This window comes from Cucumis sativus, chromosome 1 (assembly GCF_000004075.3).
Source record: "Cucumis sativus cultivar 9930 chromosome 1, Cucumber_9930_V3, whole genome shotgun sequence".
Taxonomy (NCBI): domain Eukaryota; kingdom Viridiplantae; phylum Streptophyta; class Magnoliopsida; order Cucurbitales; family Cucurbitaceae; genus Cucumis; species Cucumis sativus.
In genome coordinates this window covers 6,060,293-6,085,503 of record NC_026655.2, presented here as the reverse complement: position 1 = coordinate 6,085,503, position 25,211 = coordinate 6,060,293, and the positions used below count along the sequence as shown (strand labels likewise).

Here is a 25,211-nt window from a genome sequence, read left to right as displayed (position 1 = left end):
TTTAAGATTCTATCTTATCTTATAACTTAAATAGATGATATGTCCATTACATTATAAAATAATTAAACAGAAAATGAATAAAATAAGCAAAGAAAACAAATGTTGGTGAATATGATAAGAGAAAAATTGCTTAAAATAACTTGAAACCCAAAAAACTTCCAATGCAAATTAACTCTTCTTTAGTTACGTGTTTTTATAACTTTAATACTTTTTGCTCTTATATTTTCAATTATATGAAAAACCATAAATGATCACTGTTGTAATGGTCATCCATGATTGAAACAAAATTTAAATTTTTTTACTTTCGACACTATACAGATATTAGGTCTAGATATCTCGTTTCTTGATGCCATCTTAAAAGACATTGCCAAAGATTCAATGCTACTTGATGGATATTTAGTAAAAATGATTGTAATTCATACACACACGTATATCATTTATCATTCGTTGCTAGATGGAAGATCTACACTAAAGTGGTCTAAAAAACAAAGCAATCCCAAGGAAAGACATTACATAAATATATACAAAGAAGATAGAAAGACCAAAACTTTTGTATAAGGTTCTTGCAAAACTAGTCGTCCTCGATTTCAGCAGAGTGTATGGAAGGTGGGTACATTACATTCTTGGCTCCGGTGGCATCCAGCAACTTCTTGCTCGGCGCCTCCGCGACAGAGGATCCCGGCCTCGTATACATAAATATACGATAACACCACTCCAACACCTCCGGGCAAAACACTTTCAGGTAATACACACTATTGTACCAAGATGGCTCCGTCAAGTACCGGTCACCACGACACACACTTCTCACAATGGCCTTTGCACATGCCTCGACCGTCTCAACCGGAATCGCACCAATCAGAGCCTGCCATGAATGTCATGCCATGCCATCAATTATACAAAAACAGAGAAACAGAGAAGAGGATATGAGAAATTATATGCTTACATCTCTAACATCTTGATGAACTTCCATTGCACCATGAGAATACAAGGCCTTTCCTTTAGTTAATTCAGACTCAACAAACCCGGGTGTTACAATTGTGATCCCAATATCAGGAGCTAATTCCACTCTCAATGTTTCGAACATGCTTTTAAGTGCAGCCTTTGTTGCCTAAGAAAAAACAGAGCATAAAACCAAATGAAACAAAATTTAAACCCATAAAATAGAGAGAGACGACAAGAACTTGCATTGTAAATGCTCATTCTTGGAGCCGGCAACCACGCCGCGGTTGAAGAAAGGACTATGATCTTCCCTCTGTTGTTCCTCAAATACGGAATCGCAAATTGGGTTGTATAAACCGACCCCCAGTAATTCGTGTCCTGCATCAAGAGATTAAAAAAATTATAATAAAGTTTAAATTGCTCTTCAGATTACTATTTTTGGTATTTGTTGTTACCATTATTTGATTGAAAGAAGTTATGTCTTTCATTTCTTCGAACAGGGTCATGTTGGCGACGCCTGCATTGTTCACTAAATGATCCACTGCATTCAAATCACAAAATTGAAGTAAAGTTATGATGAATCCAATAGCAATGATGTGCATTGATACGTGGATTGATTGAATTACGTCGGCCGAAGTGATTAATCGTGTCGTAGATGATTCGTCGAGAATCTTGGAGTTTGGAAACGTCGGCTGGAATGGTGATAACATCAGGGGAGCCATAGTAGCGAGCTATATCAGCAACTTCATGAAGTGGGCTCTTTCGTCTATCTACAAGAGCTAATCGAGCTCCTCTCTGTGCGTACTGATATGCTAAATGCTGCATTTAATACAAAATTACAAACACAAATCTCATCCTTACAAACCTTTGATTTTGTGTTAACTTTCAAGGCAACAGTCAACTAGAGCAGTTCACCAAGGTTTTTATTATTATTGTTGTTGTTATTATTACTCATCATTGTTGGTTCATAATAGTAAATATTTTAGTTATTAACATTCTCAAAAAATACTTCCTCCAATAAAAAATAGTCAAATGGCAAAATCATTTAAGTTTAGTTGGAATGCTGTTTTGATTATTGTCTATTTGAAATCAGTACTAAACTCAAAACCTTACATCAACGTATCAATAGGTTAGTTCTTATATTAACACTTCACCAAAGGAAGAAGGTTGTTAGTTACCTCGCCGATGCCGGAGGAAGCGCCGGTTATGAGAACTACTTTTCCGGCGACATCTTCGGTAAAAATACCTCTAACCAAATAGAGGAAATACTTAAGAACCACATAAGGCGGTAAGAAGAATCCGAGAGAGACGAAAGTAATGGGTGGAGAAACTAAATTCAAGAAGCTTTTAATCAACTCCATTCCTAATTTACTCCTCTTCCCGAAAACAGAGACAAAGTTCAGAACAAAATAACACAATTGAATTCACTTTCGAATCCTCTTATAACAAAACCAAAAAGAAAAAAGAGTCGTGGCAACTGCATGATCCACACACGTGCCAATCAGAAATAACATTTATATATATATATATATATATTGCATTGTTCATGTTTTTTCTTTCCCTGTTTTTTTGTAAACTTTTATGTCGTTCATTCCATGACACGAGTCACTCAAAATTGGCTCCGTCTTTTCCATACTCGTCTCGTTTTTTCATTTATAAAGTTTGAAATATGAACAAATCATTACATAGTATGCCAACGGAACGACTTCCATTAGTTAAACAAAGAAGCTAATAAATTACAGAAGACTTAATAGTATTTCTTTGTATATCGTTTCTTCATCGTCATCATATCACAACAATACATAACCATCATAGCTTCAATCTTCCTCTGCATATTAACTCTGGCAATAAAATCATCAGCCCTTTTACTCAATTCCTCCGAATTAACCGATTCAATTTCCCACTCATCCTCCTCATCAAAGCTCTCAGAAGTCCTCTTGTGATCCCCTTCACTAACCAAAGTCTCTCGAAAACTCCCATCGTAAAAGCAAATATCAAACCCGAAAGGGTCCGGAGTTGTTGATGAAAAAACCTTGGATTCTCCGATGAGAAGGACGACGATGAGATTGCCAAGGATGAAAACGAAAGTGGGCGTGGGAAAGTTTATTGGGTAATTGGAGGGATGAAAGAGAGATGAAGAAGGAAGGATCCATAAGAGAGCTGTGAGAAAGCAGCAGAGGAGGAGGATGTTGATGATTATATTATTTACAGGGGAATGGTTGGATTTTGATGAAGATGATGTTTCGATCTTTGTAAGACCCATTTTCCTTGATTGGGATTTTCTCAAAAAAGAAAATTTATAAGAAATCTAAGAAGATGGAAGAGGCTTCCATATCTTGAGGGAAAATTGAGGAAATCCTACAATTTATATAATCCATGAATGGCAATGTGATACTGAGTGGAACTTTTAGACTTCAGAAACTTTGAATACTATATTCAGTTATTTTAATTGTTTGCAAGGCTTGTTTAGTTTATTTTAAGACTATTATAAATTATTGCTTAACTTCATTCATGGATAGTCATATATGAGTAGATTGGATAGTTAAGTGAAAGAAATAGATTTATCTTTTAATTTATATATAGAGAGAGAGAGTTGTAAATTGGAGGTTTAAAGTGATAAGTTGTGATTATGGGTTAAAAATGGGACATGTATGCATGAGTTACTTTAAAATATTTGAAAAAAATTAACACGAAAAGAGAAGAAAGAATCATTTAAAATAAAATTTATATTGCAAAACTACGAATACAAAAGAATTAATTAGGATGGATCAAAAGAAGAGATATATATGTATGATCAAAGTTATGATTTTAACTTTACAACTAAGCATGCATGGTTTTAAAAATAATTAAAGTTAGCTAAACAAATTGAACTCAACCCATAGAAGATGTATAAAAATGTAAGAATGGTTAAGATCAAAACATTGGTATTGCACAAATAAAAGGAAAAGAAAAAACTTTACAAATCAGATAGTAACTTTATAAATGGAAAGCTCATTTGAATATTTAATTAAGTGATTCATCCATTAAGGAAAGAAGATATAGCTTTATATTTATTTATATGAATGAATAAGATGCAACTTTGAGACACACTTCCATATTCCAATTTGTGTGTATGCAAGTCCATTTCTAGGCAAAGTAGTGGACAGATTCTAAAGTTTATATGCCCCATTCTTTATTTATATATATGTGTGTGTGTGTGTGTTTGTGTTTCAATGTTATGTATTTTGAAGCTCCTCCTTATAAGGGTTATGATATTCATTTATAATTGGAAGAACATACTCGGAGTTTTCGTGCTCATTATAAGTGGTTGTGTGTGTGGCTCTCTACCTCTTCTTGCAGTTGCTACCACAATGACAATGAGTGCTCTTAAATTCTCTCTTCTTTTTTCTTTTAAGTTTTCTCTTTAAAACTCACTTTAGTTCTTTCGACTTTATTAAATTTAAATATTAAGTCAATTCTGGAATTATATTTAAAAGACAAATTTAAAGAAAATGGGGAGCTTTACCCTTTTTAAAAAGAAAAACAAATTATCAAAATTAGCTTTTAGCAAAGGTATAGTTGAAATATATATATTATATATGATCTTCCACTCATCACATAAACTCAAGTTGCTATCCAACTTTACATTAGTTTATTACACAATACTCTCTATTTACAGTTTCTTTTTTTTTACAGAAATCAAAATTAATGCCATCATACCTAATTAGCAGAGTTCTCATTTCTTAAAAAAAAAATATTTTTTGAGTCATATTTGGTGATTAATTTCATAACTAAAACATGTAAATTGAGATTTAATATATTTTAAAGATTGAAAATTGAGATTTAGCAAACCCTAAATATACTACATTTTATCACTAATTTTTGTATAAGCAATAACACTTTTAACAATTATTTTTAAAACTACATTAATCTGAAGCTAAGCACATAATACCTAATTTGAATAGACATTTTAGTGATTCTTAATACAAGTCAATCCAAATAACCCTTAGTTTGACTCTTTTACTATGTTTATTTTGTTGATTAATTTTCTTTATAGCATGGGCCTAAACTCAATCGTACTTCCAATATTGGATTGGGCCACAACCCAAATACAACAATTAGTTGCAAATTTAGTAATTAAATTCAAAATAATTAAGTATATAAAAACATTTTTAAAAAATTACAAATATAGTAAAGTTTGTCAAATTTTATCAATGATATAGTCTATCACTGATAGATCATATTATAAAAATTGGTCTATCATCGACAGATTATACGAGCCTATATTAATACAAGTCTATCAACGATATTTGCAATTTTTTTAATTATTATTCTTAAAATCATCGTGACAATTACCCTTTTATTTATCCAACTCTTAAAAGCAATAAAACTTGAATATATACTAAAATAAATAAATTTATCTCAAACACTACTCTTTTAAAAAGCCAACATTACTCATCTTGAAATAGCTAAGGTGGTAAAATTCATATTTAATTACTATAAGTTCCTAATGTTTTGTATTGAACTTCTCTTCAATCAAATTATCTAAAATACACATTGCATATATCCAAAATTGGTCAATTATTATTAACTTAATTCAACAATTATTCAAGGAGTCTATAATTAAGAAAAATAAATGGCCAAATTAAACCATTCATATTTCTCCACTTTTGCGTGTAAGTTAAGGATGGAAGAGACCTCTAGATTTCTCTCCCACCTATTTCAAAGTTTGTTCAACAATAAACTCCCATTTCCTTCCATCTTCTCTATTTCTTTATATACATTTACTTTATTCATTTACCCATTTTCCCAATTTCCATCCTCTTTCTTCTACCTTCTTCCTTTCCAAATTAAATTAAAATCTTTTGGTTGCACCTACTAGGGTTAATGTTTTTATTTTCCCATTTCTTCTCTTTAGCCAACCATGACCTAGCTAGAATCAATTCATTGTTATTCCCTTTCTTAATATTCTCCGCACACATTCATTTTACTTTCTTTCCCTCTTTTCAATTTAAAAACAACATACTCCATCCATTTACCACTATTCAATGGCTTCCATTGCACCATTATCGTTCAATCCAACATTCTTAACTACCCATTTCTCCAAACTCCAAAACAACAACTGTTATTCCTACGCCTCGTGTTACCCTCGTGGTTTGAACAACCGACGATGTAACTTCTGCATTGTGATGGTGAGGGGCCGACGGAGTAGTTCACGTAGAAGCGTGGACTTGGTAAATGGGAAGAAGGTAAATGGGGTTCATGTTGAGGCTCCGGTTTTCTCCGGCGAAAAGAGAGGGTCGTTGTTGGTGGAAGAAAGCGGCGCCATCGAGGGAGAAAAGCCTCTCCATGATTGTCTTCTTGGGAGGTTTGTAGAAGATAAGTTTGTTTATGGACAAACCTTTATTATTAGGTCTTATGAAATTGGACCAGATAAAACTGCCACCATGGAAACTCTCATGAATCTTCTTCAGGTTTGTTTGTTTAATTTAAAGCATGTACGGATACGGATAGCTTATTATTTTTAAGAATTTGATTTAAAAGGATCAATTGTATTTTAAAGTATGGTTTGGTGATTGTTGAGATAAAAATAATGAAATGAAATGAAAAAATTAAAAAAAACAAAAAAACAAAACAAAACAGGAAACAGCGCTGAATCATGTAACGTGCTCGGGTTTGGCCGGAAATGACTTTGGCGCCACTCGGGAGATGAGCCTCCGGAAACTCATCTGGGTTGTTACACGTGTTCACGTTCAAGTTCAGAGATATAGTTGCTGGTATTCTCTTCTCTTCTATTCTAGTCTATTGTGTTACATAAATTAATTAAACCCTTTCATTAGACTTCTATTTTTGTACTCGTTTACTTCATCTTAATCTACTCTATACTTTCATTTCACTTCAATTAATTCAATTATACAGGGGAGATGTTGTTGAGATAGACACCTGGGTTGACGCAGCTGGCAAAAATGGGATGCGACGTGATTGGATTATAAGAGACTATCATACTCGAGAGGTTATTACTCGAGCTACTAGGTACATAAAAGAGTTTATATGTAAATCTTTTCAACAATTTTGTCATTTGAATAGATATACAAATCAACTTTATATTTTATAATATAACAAATAATATTCATGCACATAATTTCCATTCATGTTTTCGTTAATATTCTCTCTTACATTATAATTTTTTGTTATGTACAATTCTTTTTGGATTTCAGCACATGGGTTATAATGAACAAAGAAACAAGAAGGTTATCAAAAATACCAGACCAAGTTAGAGAAGAGTTGACCCCATTTTATCTCAATAGAATCGCCATCCCCACTGACCAAAACGACAGCGAAAAGATCGACAAGCTCACTGATAAAACCGCTGAGAGAATTCGATCAGGCTTAGCAGTGAGTATCAAAACTCAATCACCAAAGTAGATTTGCGATGATATATATTATTAAAGTAGACATATGCAAAAGATCATATCTCCTTCGAATTCCTTTCGTGCCTTTCCTACATCACAATGGAAATATATCAATTAACCTCCTTCCTATGTTGATGTCGAACCTACGATAGCATAGATAAATATTTAATGTTGTGGTTATTAACAGTGATATTTGTCGACATATGCAGCCTAGATGGAACGACATGGATGCCAACCAGCATGTCAACAATGTTAAATACATAGGGTGGATTTTGGAGGTACAAATTTAAAGCTTAAACTATAATTTTTAGCATTTTAAAATTTTATAATGATGTCAAATAACTTCAGTCTCTCAACTTTCCCAATCTTCTATCTTATAAGTGATAATTGAACTTTCATTCATCGTCTGTTTAATAAAAAAAATAGCAAAAAGTCTTCGATGAATTCAGGACTCTTCAAATTAGAAAGTTTAAAATTTTAATTATACATAATATTGAAAGTTGAATAAGATATAGTTAGTTGATAGCTTATAAACACAACCAGAACTAAATTAGAGCTACCATGGGAATGAGAATGGAAATGAATATTATATAATTTTGCAGAGTGTACCAATAACTGTGTTGGAAGATTTTGATCTAACGAGCATGACGCTGGAATATCGGAGAGAATGCCGGCAATCCAATCTGGTGGAGTCATTGACAAGCACCACCACCACAGCCACCGGAGACCTTTCCAAAAATCTCCATTACACCCACCTTCTTCGGATGCAACCCAATAAGGATGAGATTGTGAGAGCCAGAACTCAATGGAATTCGAAGCCCAAACAATATTTTACTAATTAATTCTCCAACTAAACCAAACCCACTCCCAATTTCTTAATCCCTTTTAAACATAAATTTTTCTCCAAACAATTGTTTTTGTATTTTTATTTTTTCTCTTTTTTTCTTTCTTGTGTGTCTAGAACTATTTGTCTGTCGTCCAAAGCGATGTCTACTTATTAATTATCTTTTTATTTGAGAGTCGCAATGTGACTGTAATTTTTATACTTATTAGATGTAAAGTCATTGATTCTAATTTTTTTCCAATGTTTAACTCTGTGAAACGCTATTAGCTGAATAATTTACATTTTGATTATTTTTGTGATTTGTGTTTATGATCTGAATTCTTTGGATATTGGACTAAAGCTAATCTAAAATAGTTCATGATTCAAGATACGCCAAATACTTAAAAGGGCCCGTAATAGGTTTGGCATAGAAAATTAAAGATCATAAACTTTCAAACATCCAGTGGTACTAGATCAATTAGATGTTCAATTCTTCTACAATTATTGGTAATTTTGGGTTATAGAACACGTAATGGGCTTATGGAGTTCCCAAAAGAAAATAGTGAAAGTGTTAAACCAGAGAATTGCACCTCCGAGCCAAATCGGTCTACTCGATCTTGGCCACGGCTGATGATGAGGTTGATCCCGACTCTCCTCATTTTATGAATAGAGAGTTCAATATCTATTTAAGCCTAAAAAAAAGTAGTTTTATGGTAAAAAGTCCAAACTAACCTCTTTTATATCTTAAGCAAGAGACGATATACCACGGTTGAGCTATGAATTTAGTTTATAAGCTAAATATATACTCTAATTCATTTGGTTCGAGAATTAATTTAATATGACTTGAAAATCCTAATACGAACATCCTAAGTCAAAGTTTTATTGTAAGTATATCATTTTGATTTTAAAATTTATATCATTAAATCAATGGAAATGATCTTTTCATCTTTTCCTAGATCACATTATCCTTCAAATTACAAATTTATCGTTATTAACACATAAAGATGGGTGCATTTTAATTTTGGCATATAACATGTATAAGGTTGGGGAAAAGTAGGGTTTTGGTGTATTTAAAATTGGTGATGGGTCATATAGGTTAGTGGATAGAATGTGGGAATGTAATTGATAATACTAAAGTAATTTGGTGAAAATATAAAATCCTATAATTGTATAAACAAAAGAAATATATTTTATGGATCTGAAAAAGTGTCAACAAATTCCTTCACCACATCAATGCATGCCACACATTTCTGACTCACCAAATTAATAATAGTATCAAAAAGTAACTAAGGAAGACAAAAGAGAAACCAAAAGTACACTACATGATTTACTATATATAGCACATTCTTATAATTGCTTTTCAACCATACAAACACATAACAATATGTTTTAATTTTGGATGATCAAATTGAAATTCGTTCAAGAAAAAGTGTGAAGCTGCTAAAGAACTTGTCCCTACACCAATTCATATTTCTAGAGCATATCCCTAGCAATCCACCAAACGCACTAGGTTTGGTCAAAAGGGGATGAATGAAAAAGTATACAAAATATAATTTGTTGTTCAAAGTTTGGGCTAGAGAGAGATGATTGCAAATTAAGTTAATGATCAGTTAATTAAGGCATTGATTAAATAAATAATTAATTGTAAGGTTTGTTGGCATTGTTTTTGGGTAAGATGAAGAATAATAAGCCAAATGCCATTGCTCTTCTGTCATTCTTGTTCAATAAACCATACATAATACACCTTAAGAAGACAGTGGTCCTTTAATCATTGACTGCTCAACTTTATAATATATAGTTTTTTATTACCCTTTTCAATTATAGGATATAATGATTATTCTCATGCATGTTATGTTATCATAAAAACAAATGTTAAAGGGGCATGAATTCTCTTAATTCTTTTTCTTTTTAAGTTGATTCTCTTTTTGTGTGTCTTCCCAATGGCTTTTTGTAAATGAAAGACCACGTGAGGCTTTGATGCAACAATCCCTTTTATTTCTTCCCTTTTTCCTGAATGTAGTCAAAAAGTAAGTACCTTTTAATTAATTGTCACACTACTTATTAAAACTTATTTAATACATTATTTATACTAAACCCCCCCATTCTTTAAGTGAGTTTCACGTTTGATGAATTTTATTGCTTTCTTTAATCCAAAAACATATACAAGAAAAATCAAATATCTAACTCCTTAATTGCAATATGTCCAATGTGATAGGAATAACTTGTATGTATCAAAACAATCTCTCACATTTTAAATCTTCACACAAATAAAAAAAAAGAGTTCAAATTGAATAATCAATTGGATATATATAGTTTTTAATTACATTATTGTTGCGATTAATTAAATCATACTCGAATCATGTTAATAATTTTTTCTTTTGTTGGTTGAAGAAAATGATGTTAATAATTAAGGAATATGAATTATATTTTGTAAGTATGTTGTGATGAGAAAGTTATAAAAATATATTAATTGGAAAAGTACGAAATTGATTAAATACATAATAATAAAAAAAAGGCGTAAGGAGTCGGTGCGTGCATTCTGCAAAGGGCAGAAATTGCACAATAAGCGAGGAAGGATTAACCTTCACCATTTTCTTTATAATTATATTTCATACCAAAAATCAATTTAAAGAAAAATTATGATACAAAAACAAATATTTACTATTATGTGTAACATAAAATAAAACTCCATAAATTTGGTAAAAAAATTCAATTTTTCAGATTTATCAAGATTAATCATTTTTTTCTTTTTCTTTAATATTTATTCATCCAATGTTATCCAATATTTTCTTAAGATACTTCTACTTTTAGGTATTCAATATAAAAATATCATTTTTACATGATCTAAATAATTTTTTATCATTAACAACACGACCGTTTACCGTGATCAACAATTTAAATTTGATGTCATTTTCTCATCGTTTAAAAAGAACTATACAATCGTATTGGTATGATCTAAATAATTGCTTATTATAGTCAATACAATCGTTTAAGATTATCAAAATAATTGTTAAATTTGAAGTTTTTAACTATCATTTACATTTGATTACACAATCGTTTATCATAATTAATACGACCATTTCCCTAACTTACATAATTGTTTGTCATGATCAGTAGGATCGTTAAAATTTGAATCAATTTTTGTATGATCATGTATCATAACCAGTCGTTTATTATGTTTTGAAAGAAAAAAAAAGAGAGAAAATATTTCAAAACTCTGAACACAAAAAGAGAGAGGTAGTCACGTGGGTTTGGGCAACCAACATATGAAAAATCCCCATAATGTGGGACCCTCCAGTATTTCAAAATATGCAATTACCAAACTACCCTAAACTTCCAATTCAAATTATATTTTCTCAAATCTTAAAGTTGTTAGTGAACAACATCATATTGCTATTGAGACACTTAAAAAGTTTCAATACAATTTTATTTTTACAAGGGGTGGGGGTGAGTCAGCAATTTGTAGTGTAATAATGATGAAAGGGAATATTTGGGAATGAAGAGTGAAAAGAGGAGGGAAGGGGGGTGTCAGTGTGGTTGTAGATCTGGGATCAGGGTTTAGGATCTTCTTTTATTTTTACTCTTACAAAAAAGAAAAACATAAGGATCCACGTCACAAGCAACCCCTCATTTTGGAATACATGTCTACAAATTTTGACAATTATCAAATCAAATTTATATATTTTAATGTGAAGTTGTTGATAAATATAAAATACTAAAATGAGGAGAGAATTGAAAAGGAGTGGAAACGGTGCGCTTAGAAAGGGCATAGAAAGAAGTGATCAAGGAAGGGGCATGGACCCCAGCTTTGGTTAACTCTTGAATGCCTTTGTCACTTGTCAGACTACTCATCAATTGAATCTAACCCTTCCACGGCCGCCATCACTTCCTCACTCAATTAAACAAACATTTTTACTACTATATTATATTTCTTTTTATTATATATGACAATTTAATGGCACGCAATCAAAGGGTATTAGCCCAAAATTCATTACTAAACATAATCAAAAACTTTCTATTACACCTTTCGATGGGTTATTCATAATACATAGTCTTACAAGAAAAAAAAATATTAAACAACTAGTTAATCTACATTAACAATCATACAAACAATAAACTCTCTTACAACCGCTTAGGCTCACTTCTCTATACTATGAGCTCATTAATTGATTTATGAATTAAATTTAATACTCATATTTTCCTTCAAATCCCAACCAAAAGATTTTATTACATAACATTCTAAGCATGATTATTTGATTTTTAAATAGATGTATTCAAAATCAAAGTAGATATAATAAAGCAAAGGTAACTCCTTCACGAAAATTGATTTTGTTGCCTATATAATCATCAAAAAGTTAGAAACCAATTTGTTATGAAAAGGTAATCCAGAGCATATTTTAAACTTTACCCCCAAGAATTTTAGATATTCTATTCCACTTTTGGAGTGAAATGACATAATCTACAGTAAACAAAGATAAAAAAATTGGTGACCTTTTATGGAAAATCATTTTAAGTTGTAAATATGTTAGAAATATTTTTATTGGTAATAAATTAGAACAAACTTAGATATTAATGTCTATCATTTTAGTAATTAATATCTATTAAAGTCTATCTTGATTTGTCTTTACTCATTTTTGTTAGATTTTAAAACGTTTGGATAGACTTTTGACCTTCTCTATTGAAATATTATACTACTCTCTAGTCTTTAACATGCAAGTCATAGTCCATCCTCCACATGTATCTTTCTTAATCACAAACCCAAAAGTAAATTTAAAAAGCCCCAAATTTTGTTACTGGTTTTTTGAATAAAAAAGTTTATATGTATAATTAGTTCAATGAGAGTATAGTTATTTACTGAACTTTTGACATTAAGCAACGTGACATGTCTTAACGATCAGCAGTTCCTCAATAAGATCAGCAGTTCCTCAATGGGATATGAAAATCAGTTCAAGTAAAGGGGTTAGAATTTGTGCAACTTTAGTCATGAAGCAACGTGGCATGTCTTATCACTCCATAAGTAGACAAAATGTCTCGTCTAATTATAACATTGGGTATAAAACCTTTATAATTTATATAATATATAAGTACTACTATGTACTATCCTCATTTATTGTTTGTCCTTGAAAAATATTTTAAATACAATGCAAATCTCTTGAAAAGGAAAATACCATATCATGTGTTGAATATTACTTTGTTATGAAACCTAAACAAAGAAACTGATCGAGGAAACGTTTACAGTAAAGAAAGCATAATTATTCTCTTTTTCCTAAAGTAAAAGAAAATGACTATCAACCAAGATGGTTTCGTGTAGTTGAGTTGTGGTGATTTCTTATGAATATTCCACTAACCAAAGTTAAATATATATGAAACTCACAATCAGATTCCATATTTGACTGGATCAACCAAACAATGCCCTAGCATTCATTCCTCTCTATACAATCCCACTTATCCATAGCTACCAGTTTGTTGATAAACATAGCTATCCACTTTAATTAAATTTGATATATATATATATATATATATATATATATATATATATATATATTGCTCAACTTGCCCAAATTGCATAATTCCTAAATGTCTTCACCCCTTTTTTTGTTTTGGTCATACATTCAAATCTTTCTACTCTTTGAACAGGTCTTCTTCATACCCACATAATTTTGATAATTATCTCATTTCAATAACAAACAACAATAAATATAAAAATAAGTTTACCTCGGTTTCCAATACTTTTGTTCTTTTGAACTTGATAGGTTTGCATTGCATACCATATTAGATAATACTAATTAATGATATGATAAAATATATATTTAAAAAGAAAAAAGAATATGGTTTTGAAGTTAGACAAGTGAACTGAAAAACTGTCGAAAAGAAAAGGTGTAAAAAAGTTAAACTCAATGATGGCGAAGTTAAGAGAAATTAAAAAAATAATAAAGCATGGAATAATGTGAAATTAATAATAAAAGAATGTTTAACTTTTGAATTAGTTTATACCAAAAGAGGTACATAAGCTTTTGTTTGGACATGAAACATAACAAGTTCCAAAGATAGTAAAAATATACATTTAAAAAATCAAATAAATGGACTCCATTAAAACCAAAAGGAAAAAAGAAAGTGTTAGAATAGAAAGGAGCATGTGAGGGGTGGTGGAATCTGAAAATAAATAAATAAATAAAATTTAAAATGGTTGATATTAATAATAAATATATGAAAAAGAGTCATAATAATAATAATATTGCTATTATTATTATTATTATTATTATGAAGATTTTGAATTAACTGAACCGTTGTCTGTTGGCACAACCCTCCATAGTCCACTTTGAAACATTAGACATCACCAAAAAGCTAAGCAATTCCATGTGCTAATGCCAATATCCTTTTAGGTATTAACCTATTCTATTTATTATTATTTCATTCAAAGGTACCCAATATAAATTTATATTACTTAATGCTACTTTACTGGTAGTACAATAATCACCTCTATGATCAATATATATTGCTCAATAATTTAGAAAATAATTCAATGGCATGAGAGAGAGAGGGGGTGTAAATATAATTGATAATGAAACAATGGAGAAACATTAGGATGAATATTTTGAGATTGTTTAGGGTGTCACTTCCTACTGCGAGAGGGAGAAGAAGAAATAGAAATAAAGGGCGGAAAAGTGGAGTAAGAAGAAGGAAAGTATGGAGGACTTAGAACCTTATCTATGTATGTATATGAAATGATATTTGTTGATATTAGAAGGTGAGAAAAGGGGGAGATAATGAGGGGGAACTATAGTGGATGTGCAGTGAAAATTCAGATAAAGTTGTGGAAAGAATAAGTTGGAATAATGAACAAAATGGCACTGACTTTTTTAACTTCTATTTTATATATATCCAAAATTAAATTAAACCCCTTTACCCTTTTACTTTTGTTTTATATATGAAAAAAATAGCTTTTTCAAACTATATCATCTTCTCTATCTTCTTCAAACCTCACAAATCTCATGCTATGCCAACCCAATTGCTATATTTGTAAGAATTTTAAAATTTTCTTATATACTTGATTAATATTCTCTAAAATAAAACTCACTTAGTTTGTTTGTTTGGTTGATTCATTGATTGTGGGTTGGTATTGTGTAGAGGGTTGTAGGAGTGACGTTACATTTTGTGTGTTTAGGGGTAAGCAAGAAGAGAAAAAAGAGATTCCCGATAAAAACCACTCTTGGGAATATCTCCATTAAACACATTACAAAAAGGCAACTTCTTAGGAAAAGACTATGGTCAAATATTTTCTGCCACACCTCCAAACAATGCACTTCCTTATCAACTTCAATTCCATTTATTAACTTTCCTATTTAATAAATGCAATTTCCTTTTTTTAAAAAAATAAATATCTAATTAACTTAACTTCACTAATTGATTTTTCTTTTCTTTTTTTAAAAAAAGAAACTGAAAAAGTACTAGAATCAAAAGGGTATATTTTCCCACTAATTAAAACCATATATTATATGTAGGTTGTATTTACTATTTTATAGTCATCCCCCCACCCCCCTTAAAAGAGGACCCTAACATAGCGCACACACACTACCACCCAATTGTACGTATGCAAGCAAAGGCATTCATCCCCCACTATGTCCCCACTCACATTAACATTCCCATCTCTCTTTTTGAAAATTTAAAAGAATAAAAATAAGTTCATAATAATTTCAAACAACCTTATGAACTTTAGAAGTGAAGATTTGGCTCATATATTTTGCTTAAAACCTCAAAATTGTGACAATTTAATAATAAGGTTTTTTATAGTATAAACCCATCTGATTCTGATTTTGTGCCATCACTGAAGACAAATACTGAGTTATATAAATATATGAAAACAACATATGTATATTGTAACATCATTCACAAATTTTTCAAATTTTATATGACAAATATTATTCCATATCATTATTTTACATCCCCATTTTTTTCAAAACAGATAAGAAAAAGAAAAAGAAAAATTACAATCCCCAACAAAATTCTACAGTCTTTTCTGTAGAAACCATAATCTTTTTTTTGAGAGCATATTTCATTTTCATTATCGCTATCTTTCATCTTTCCCTCCATTCTAATTTTTTTTTTTTTAAACCCTTGAAATGAATGTTCTTCGTCTTTTGCATTCACATAACAGAACATGCATTAGGGTTTTCATCACTGAAAATCTGGGGAGGATACGCGTACATTTCCATGGCGTACCTTTGTGGGTAATGCTGATAATATTCATTCTTTTTCAATTCCACCAATATTGTTTCTTCCGGCGTTACTTCTACGGCGGATTTAGCCTCTCCGCCGCCACCCTCTGCTTCTTTGTTGCTCTCTTTGTTCTCGCCCCCCTCGTCGCCTTTCTTCTCTTTCCCACTTTCTTCATTTGCTTTTTCTTCTTTCGTTTCTTTAGCTTCTGTTTCTTTCTGTTTCTTTTCTGGGTCTGTCTTCACTATCACGGCGTGTTTTCCAGTTCTTTTGTACACATAATCCACAAGCTTTGGTGGGTCGAAAACGCCCGTCACTGAAACTTGTGACGCTTTCAGATCTGCCTCAACTGCATCTACCCCTGCAACCACAATTAAAAAAAAAAAAACAGATTTTTAGAATTGGATCTGATTTGGGAATTAATTGTTTAATGGGGATCTACATATAATATATTTTTTGAGATTCAAAGTTGGATTCGAAGCTCTGAAGTTTGAGTTGATGGTTAAAAATGATGCGAAACCTTTCATTCTCAATATGCGCTTTTTGATTTCTTGGGCGCAAGCTTCGCAATGCATATGGACTCCTAATACTACAGTCACGACCTGAGGCTGCACATTGCACCAGCAAATTAGAAGTTGGATTTGTCAGAAATAGAGAAAAAAAAACAGAGGACTGTATTAAATAAGGTGTGTGGCTGGGTTTGTGATTAATACCTCTTCTTTCTTCTCTTCAGGTTTGGGCTTCTCCTTCTCCTCTGGTTTTAGTTCCTCCGGCTCCGGCGGTTTTGGGATCGGAGATAGAAGCTCCACCTGTCTGTGACTCTTCCTCTGAACTCTATCCAAAACCTTCAATGGATCCGCCTTTTCCCCTTTCACAACCACTTTATGGGTCTTGCAATCAGTGATTACATCTTCAACCCCTGCTAACAAAAAAAAAAAATCCCATTACAAAAAACAATAAAAATCCTCTCATTTTCCCCTCTTTACGCTGCTTTTCAAATCGGTAGTACCTTCAAAGCCTCTGAGACAACGGCGAACTTTCCGAGCACATCCTTCACAATGCATGTAAACCTTAAGCACAATCTCCGGCGGAGGCGGGGGTGGAGCTTGCTCCTTGGTGGGTTCCTTCCCATCCTTAGATTCCTCTGTTTTCGTCTCCTCTTTCTCGGAAGGCTTACTTTCATCCTTCTTCTCCTTGGCATTAACATCCTCAGGCGGGGGTTTTTGAACAGCCATTTCTTCAGCAGATACTGTCTTCTCGTCGGGCTTCTTCTCCTCCTAAACAAAAAAGAAAAAAAAAATAAGAAGAGAAACAGAGAGAAATGAATGGGGATTGGTGGATAGTAAGAGAGAGAGAAACCTCTCCCATGGTTGGAGGGGCGTGAAATCAGAAGCAGTGGAAAGGGCAAAAGAAATGAGGGTAGAGGGTTTAGTGAATGGAAGAAGAGATTGAAATGAGAGGTTTGTGAGTGAAGAATGAAGGTGAAATTATAATAATAATAATAAAGAAGAGAGGGAGAAGAGAGAGGTGTCGTTATATAAAGAGAACATGCAACCGAGACGCCATATTTTTAAGCCAAATGCTGCCTGCGCCCTGCAGGTCTCATGCTCTTCTCTTTTTCTCACTTTACTTTGGGCATTTCTGTCATTTCCCCACCTCATTTCTTTAACGCCAATCTCTCCTCATTCTTAAGACACTCTTTTGGCTCCAACTGCGAGCGACCACGATTCATAAAAGAAAAATAGTCAATTAGTAATTAGTAATTAGTAATAACATTCTATTAAGGTTAGTTTGAACTTTTTAATTAAAAAATTAGTTAGATATATCATTTTTTGCAGTTCAGGATGTATTTGAGATAAAAGTGTGGAATGGCAAGGAGAAAGAAGTAAAAAAAAAGAATTGTAAATGAGGTGTGAGGATGGTTAGGATTGTGTAGTTGTTTTGTTTGTGTATGATGATTGGGTTTAGAAAACGTGATCAACGCAAAACTTAGACTACAACTAATTTTCGTTTTACGTTTCACCACAAAACCAAACCAATCCTCTCTTCACTTATTCATCACCTACCAATTTTCAATATATCATTTTACTCTCTCTACATTAACCAAAAAAAAAAGAACATAAATTAGGGGTGAAAAGGGAGAAGACAAAAAGAAACAGAATTTGAGAGAGGAAGTGAGTTGTAAAATTGAAAGTTTGTAAATTAATGAATTTGATTTCCAAATATAGCTCTAAATTGGTGGAGCAGTGGAGTGAGTTCTGAAATGGAAAAATTGGCCAAATTTGAGTTTATTGAGTATTCACCCTTTTGCCTTAGGGATAAGTGCTGTGCTGGCAAAAGTTAAATTACTTATTTGGGAATTTTCTTAAATACAATCTCCACGTAGGCATGTGGACAACTTAGCTTACAACAAAACTACTTTCTACTCTACTTTCATATTTACATTATTGTCAATTTCTTCATTTAAGGCAACATTTGATACCCAAAAATAAATTGTTACATCCCTCAATCTTTACCTTCTTAAATTTAATATTTTAATTCTAACACACAAACAAATATACATATCTAACTTAGAACAAGTTCTTTTTATATAGATATATATATATATAATTTGTTTATTTAAACACAAATTTCTTTAAGAAGACATCCATAACATTCAAAGCCGAATAAAATTGATATAGTTAAAGTTAATTAACAAGTGATAAAATTTATATTACGTATTCGTCTCTTCTTTTGTACGGTAGCAAATCAAAAGTAGAATTTAAATCAATTGACGTGACTTGATTTTCTTGTATTGTGATTTTACTCTTTTAAAACGTACTATACTTTTACCTTATTTTAAAGCTCCTCTTGAATGACAAACTAATACATCTCTTTCTTATCTTTTTGTACGTGTATATTTAAAATTTGTCTGTTCTCTAACTTTTACATACAATATTTTTCACTTCACTATCTACTTTCACTCTCAGTAGAACTTTATAGACATTATTTCAACCTCTAAAATTTTATTCCACCCCTCTCTATACTTCTCTAGAAAAATTATCTCTATTTAATTTCAAAAGATCCATAACATATAAACAAACTTTTTCTAATCGGTGTCAACGTTTTTTCCTCAATTATAAGTATATAATAGCAAAACTAGAAAAACCACTCAATCTTATATAAAAGTGAATACATAAACCCCACGAATTAATTTATTTTACTAATGGAAGCAGTACTCTATCTACGAGATCAACTAACTCTACTTTATTTATAAAAATAAGTAAGAAAAATAGACAAAAAAATATAATTTTATAATTAAGTTAATGAGATTGGTTATTTACAAAGAGGGTGTTAATGGTTGAGCAAATTGAAAATAATAAACCCTAAATTACAAAGACTTTACCTATACCATTTATTGGCAACATTGATTATTAAGTATTGAATATCTTTATCAATAGTTTACTAAATATAATACAAGAAGTGCTTGAGAAAATAATAATGATATTTAAATTCCAGAAGCATGGGAACAAAAACCAAACACAAAATTGTGTTAGGTAAAGAGAAATAATAAAGAAGAGGGAAAGTGAAAGAAAGGTGATGAGATTTAATGTAATGGAAATAATATTTATGGATTAGGAAGGAAGGACCATATAGAAAGCGAAATATGTATACAACTTAATAGAATATGCATGTGGTGCAGTAACTCACACATGCAATAGTGCACCATCATAAAATATAAAAAATACTTACAACATATAATAAACTTTTGATTCTACGCATCCAAATTATGCTTATCGACTAGAGTTTTAATCCATCGTAACATATATATATATCGAGAAGTATCTACTTCAAACTCGTGCCTTTTTTTTTTTTTATCAACTTTTACTGAGTGGTCCATATTATTTGTTAATTTTGGTACTGTTTTCTCTTTTCTTCTTCTCCTTTATATACTCATAAAATTACACCAAATTGTCTTTACACATCCAATAGGAAAATTTTGATTCGGAGTGATCTTCTTCGTTTAATTCCTTGTTGTACTTTGCTACTTCCGAGTTCCTTTCTTTTTGTGTCAATCCATGTGTCTATCTTTTCTTTTCTTTTTGACGCATTTCGTCACGTTATCTTTGTTTAATTTATTGTAAAGTAAAAACAACTTCGTTAAAGATATAAGTGAGGTCAATTATTTCTACAAATACGAAAATATTGTAAAGATAAAGATAGAATAGAGTTTTTTTATTGTTCATGATCATGAAAAAAATGTTCTCCCGTTTTTTAAATACAAATTTACTTTAAGAATGTTAACATGGTCACTAGCAACCATTAGTTAGGAGTATTGAAGTGAAACTTTAAGTCCAAGTTAAAAGGTGAATAATAGTAAATTCCCTCATGCACCTTTGGAGCTTTTTAAGCCTTTTTTTCAAACCAAAGTTAAATTAATAGAGATTAATATATTTATATTAGAAATGAGAAAGATGTACGATCACAAAAGTAAATAGTGTTGTTTCGTTGGTACAAATCAGGAGCTTTTGTTATGAATAAAGAACAAAGAAGAAAACACTAGATCATAAATTCTTTTTATATATCCCTTAAAGTTTATAACCTCTTTAAATTTTTCTAATGTGATGAGACAATTCCTCTTCTAATATTTTGTCAAAAATTCAATGTCTATATATGTGCACATAAAACCTCTATTCACTAGAGTATTATCACACTATGAAAGATGGTAATGATAGGTTACCACGAACATAAATAGTTCAACAATCAAAACATCAACTCGTTCGGAATATTCAAATACTCACCTTAACGTAGGAAAACAAAGAAAAGAATAGTGATTAGACCCATCATCCCAACTATGTATTCACACCAGCACCAACTTCCCACATTCCATTTATTTTTTGCTTTAGCTAATTAATTCTCTCAACTTGAGAAACCCACATCAACATAGACTAGAAAGTAGGTATATATATATTTAAAACAGAAGCTACTGTTACACTTATAGTAATGTTTAATAAAGAGTGGGAGAGAGAGATTAAAAATAAAAAGAAGCAGAAGAAGAGATATGCGTTGGTGTGAGTAGTGAAGAAAGGAGAAAACAGAAGATAAAACAAAACGTTATAATGGGATCCCATCCCATATTGTTTGGTCGTACTAAAGTTGGGAATATTACAATAGTTTTAAATGAAACCTCGATACACAAAATTAATTATAACCTATAGTCTATAGTACTGTGTCTTTGTGTCTCTCTCTGCTATTTTTCTGCACCCACTTATATTTATTTATCTATTCAACTCTGAAATAATCATCAATTATTCATCAACCCAACAATATAATGTCACTCATATCACTTCTTTAAATTCTCACTGTTTTCAGATACCCTTGTTCTGTAGGACCTCACCCTCTGACCATCCTCTCCAATCTCCATCTCCTGTTAGGAATCAAATTTTCCATACAACCATATTATATATTTTTTTTTCCATAAATATTACAAGTTCTATTCGTGGTCAAACATGTCTTTTAGCTTTAAAAGTGTTTAATAGGTATGTAAGCTATTAATTCAAAAGTCTTAATGCTTTTATAGTTTGTTTTAATTGTTTTGAAATATAATCAACATGCCATGAGAGAGAGACTATTGAAAGTTAGATTTTAATTTCTTCAATAATCAATATAAAATGTCTACAGATCAAGGTATAATTTTAATTAATTATTTATTCATTTTAAGAGAAAAAAAATGACAAATACATTTATAGTTCATTGTTGAAGTCTTTTCTATGGAATACTAATATTGACTTTATATGTTTTTGAAAACGATAAAACTGTTTTTGAACATCTTCGCATTAAAGAGAAATCAAAATGTATTGCACGCCATAACACAACACTTCAACTCACCTTAAAATTAATCAATACAATAAGAAAAATGTCATTCCATGATTATCTCATTAAATTTAAAAAATACAAAAAAAAAAAAATTTAGAAAAAATATTTCAAAGAACCAAATTAAAATTATTAAAATAATTACAAACATAACACAATATTACAATATTTGATATACTACAATAGATAAAAAATATTTATATATATAGGCACAAAGAATCCTATATAAGTTATAATATTTTACAATATCTAAAAATAATTCCATTTTTATGATAAAATATTGAGTTGTATTAAATTATTTAATCACTTGAGGCAAAGATAAATCAATAGAATATCTAAAAATAAATTATTTGGTATATTGGTTTGAAAATTGGGTGGATGATAAATTTGTGGATTAAAGAAAGAAATTAGAAAAGAAAAATAGTAAATAAGAAAGAAATAATTGTAGGAAGTACGTAATTTGAATAGATATACCCAGAGAAGGTTGACAAGAAATGAATTGATGTATAAGTTATGAATTTTCATAGTTTCAATTATTTGTAATTGGATGTGAATGCTGAGTTATGACATCTCTATAGAATCTTTATGTAAAATCAAATCATCTTTCTTTTTTCTTATTTATTTTATGTCACTTCATTACACCTTTATTTTTATTGTTATTGTTCATTCAACCTGTTTCTAAATTGTACCTCACAATTTGCAGCTTCTTATGAAACTGCTTTTTTTAAAAAAGAATAATGGATCACTTGTGGCTAATAACCCATAAACCTTCATCTCTTTATCTACCATTACTGTTCATCTATATTATCTTTATAACAAACAAAGAACCATATCTGTGTTTATAGATATGAGTTCAATAAATTTACATTGTTTTTTTAAGATAAATTTACGAAGATCAACAGAATCTACAAAATGTCAAGATTGTGGACATGGAGAAAAATTCGTTTTTAGAAGACAAAGAATTGTTAATATGAATCTTCTTTCAACCAAATAGAAATAAACTTATTTATGGACTTATTCGTGACCATTCGAAATATCATTTTCCATAAAATGATGCATCCATTCATGAAGCACCTATCCATTAAAAAACATAAATGACAACCATTTATTCTAATAATTACTATCATAAATTTTGTACTAGTTGAGAAATTTAATATTTATATATGACGGATATGTGAATTATTCTGTTTATTTACACTCCAACGTAAAATGTTCGTGCATGTCATTAATGTTTTTATTGAAACATTTTAAGAACATTAGATATTCTCTACTATATGGATCTTTAAGATTCACACATCGTCGAAGACATAGTCATCTTACTCTTTTAAAACTTAATTTGTGTTTGCTCGCCAAAGTTTTTGCATTTTATAATCAAAGTAAATATTGCTTATCATGTATATATATAGTGTTTTATTCAGATTCATGTTTATTTATAAAACTTCTGAGTTGGGAAATTGATATAAATTATAGGATGGCGCAAAATAACATATAAAATTCATATAAACTATATTAAAAAGGTGGAAAGTAAAAGTAAAGTGTTATATGAATTAAAATTATATTAAATATGACAAAGAAAAAAAAGAATCTATTTATAAACGTAACAAAATTGATCAATTTTTTTTATAGTATGTTAAAAAACATTGATTGTATTTGAAAATTTGTTAAAAAAATTTTAGATATCCATTACAATTTGTCTTAAATATAATTATAAATAATTATAAATACTTAAGAAGTTTATAGATAAGTTAGGGTTATTTTTTATTTTAAGTGTCATAGACATATGTTGATATTAATTCTAATTATTTGGGATTCATACAACCCAACTCCAAGTAAATGGAAACCATATTTTATTAACTTACATTTATGAATGTGTTAATTCTGGGAGAATAATTAAAAATGGGGTTGCCAAAATAGATTAAAAATTGATTTGTGGAAAGATTCGATTGGGTTGTGAAAGCACAAAAAACTGATGGGTTTAGGTTATTATTACGAATAATAATTGACACAACACAACTCTTAACAAAACTTTGATTGAGTTATAATTGGAAGAACAATAATAATAACAATAAAGAGATGGCAAATCCACGTCATTGTGACCCTACTAATTACTAAGTATGAAGACAAATTATTTGGTCTTCTCAATTTTCCACGTGGTTTTGTCTAAAAAGAGTGAAATACGTGTTATATAACTCTAATTAATGATCCTTAATTATCATTTTCTTTTGTATATTTCACAAGACACCGACTTTTTTTTTTTAAAAAAAAAGAAAACTGTTATCTATTTGGAGCCTACGTGGCAACGAATGTGTGTGTATTGTATGTTTTTTGGTTAAGGGAAAAAAGAGGAAAAGGAAGAGAGATGCCACGTGGTCGTCAAAGGTACACGTCATCTCCATTGAATTAGTACACGTAGAGGCAACATAACACAAGGTGTGTCAGCCGGGTAACACGGAAATGTTTGCAAACGAGGGGAACTGTGTATGTATTGTGTATATACATACATACATACATATATATATGTGTGTGTGTTTTGTTATATTTAACTTTTTGAAACTTTATCTTTCAATATGATGTGTTAAATCATTTGAAAAAGAAAAGAAAAAATGTGTAAGCTAAAAAAATGCCAAACAAAGTAAGGAGATTTGGTTTTGGCGGTGTGTTGTGATTCATGATAAGCCAACAAAATATTTGAGTGGGTTTTAACTTATCCTAAATGAAAGGGTGTAATTAAGTCTGTGATCTATTTAGAGAGTGTAGAAAGGTAAGGATGAACACTGGGGGGGATATGGTTGTAGCCAAGTAATAGTGATGAGTCAAATCTAGGTTTTGATGCATAATTAAGATGAAGAGGCTTCTGGATTAAGTGGAGTAGAGAAGAATGCAAAAATAAATAAAATTATTTTAGAAAGGAGTGGTCAAATAAGAGAAAGGGAAAAGGCAATAAATAATGGGAGGGGCTAAAATGTGATAGATGTCTAACAAAAGTAAAA

At 30.6% G+C, this 25,211-nt stretch overlaps 4 protein-coding genes and 1 long non-coding RNA gene across 5 annotated transcripts; 1 reads left to right on the top strand and 4 right to left on the bottom strand.

The window, feature by feature from the left end:
* Nucleotides 1-406: 406 nt before the first annotated feature.
* Nucleotides 407-2,464, bottom strand: LOC101219132 (11-beta-hydroxysteroid dehydrogenase 1B). Its single transcript, XM_004153075.2, has 6 exons — nt 2,118-2,464; nt 1,566-1,758; nt 1,395-1,480; nt 1,186-1,317; nt 944-1,108; nt 407-862 (listed from the first exon to the last, which is right to left on the bottom strand). The coding sequence occupies exons 1-6, from the start codon at nt 2,298-2,300 to the stop codon at nt 572-574; spliced, it is 1,050 nt and encodes a 349-aa protein (XP_004153123.1). The 5' UTR covers nt 2,301-2,464; the 3' UTR covers nt 407-571.
* A 222-nt stretch (nt 2,465-2,686) lies between these two features.
* Nucleotides 2,687-3,202, bottom strand: LOC105436383. The gene has a single exon (XM_011662058.1). It carries the CDS (start codon nt 3,200-3,202, stop codon nt 2,687-2,689), a length of 516 nt encoding a protein of 171 aa, XP_011660360.1.
* A 2,405-nt stretch (nt 3,203-5,607) lies between these two features.
* On the top strand, nt 5,608-8,474 carry LOC101218502 (palmitoyl-acyl carrier protein thioesterase, chloroplastic). Its single transcript, XM_004153139.3, has 6 exons — nt 5,608-6,392; nt 6,562-6,695; nt 6,838-6,951; nt 7,137-7,314; nt 7,541-7,609; nt 7,934-8,474. Exons 1-6 carry the CDS (start codon nt 5,967-5,969, stop codon nt 8,171-8,173), a joined length of 1,161 nt encoding a protein of 386 aa, XP_004153187.1. The 5' UTR covers nt 5,608-5,966; the 3' UTR covers nt 8,174-8,474.
* On the bottom strand, nt 7,003-8,040 carry LOC116402741. Its single transcript, XR_004215344.1, has 2 exons — nt 7,941-8,040; nt 7,003-7,420 (listed from the first exon to the last, which is right to left on the bottom strand). It is a non-coding gene; the product is annotated as an uncharacterized LOC116402741 (long non-coding RNA).
* A 7,574-nt stretch (nt 8,475-16,048) lies between the features above and the next one.
* LOC101218262 (heavy metal-associated isoprenylated plant protein 7) lies at nt 16,049-18,024 on the bottom strand. The gene is made up of 5 exons (XM_031880302.1): nt 17,728-18,024; nt 17,378-17,645; nt 17,082-17,287; nt 16,889-16,976; nt 16,049-16,729 (listed from the first exon to the last, which is right to left on the bottom strand). Exons 1-5 carry the CDS (start codon nt 17,734-17,736, stop codon nt 16,299-16,301), a joined length of 1,002 nt encoding a protein of 333 aa, XP_031736162.1. The 5' UTR covers nt 17,737-18,024; the 3' UTR covers nt 16,049-16,298.
* Between the last annotated feature and the right edge of the window lie 7,187 nt (nt 18,025-25,211).

Bases quoted from the DNA above. Each gene is read 5' to 3' on its own strand.
- LOC101219132 (XM_004153075.2), bottom strand. From the start codon at position 2,300: ATGGAGTTGATTAAAAGCTTCTTGAATTTAGTTTCTCCACCCATTACT. The intron at 1,109-1,185 runs GCAAGTTCTTGT...GTTTTTTCTTAG, and splicing joins CAAGAATGAGCATTTACAAT to GCAACAAAGGCTGCACTTAA. The intron at 863-943 runs GTAAGCATATAA...CATTCATGGCAG, and splicing joins TTCATCAAGATGTTAGAGAT to GCTCTGATTGGTGCGATTCC.
- LOC105436383 (XM_011662058.1), bottom strand. From the start codon at position 3,202: ATGGGTCTTACAAAGATCGAAACATCATCTTCATCAAAATCCAACCAT.
- LOC101218502 (XM_004153139.3), top strand. From the start codon at position 5,967: ATGGCTTCCATTGCACCATTATCGTTCAATCCAACATTCTTAACTACC. The intron at 6,393-6,561 runs GTTTGTTTGTTT...AAAACAAAACAG, and splicing joins CTCTCATGAATCTTCTTCAG to GAAACAGCGCTGAATCATGT. The intron at 6,696-6,837 runs GTATTCTCTTCT...TCAATTATACAG, and splicing joins GTTCAGAGATATAGTTGCTG to GGGAGATGTTGTTGAGATAG.
- LOC101218262 (XM_031880302.1), bottom strand. The intron at 17,288-17,377 runs GTACTACCGATT...TTTTGTTAGCAG, and splicing joins TTGTCTCAGAGGCTTTGAAG to GGGTTGAAGATGTAATCACT. The intron at 16,977-17,081 runs GTATTAATCACA...TGCAATGTGCAG, and splicing joins CTGAAGAGAAGAAAGAAGAG to CCTCAGGTCGTGACTGTAGT.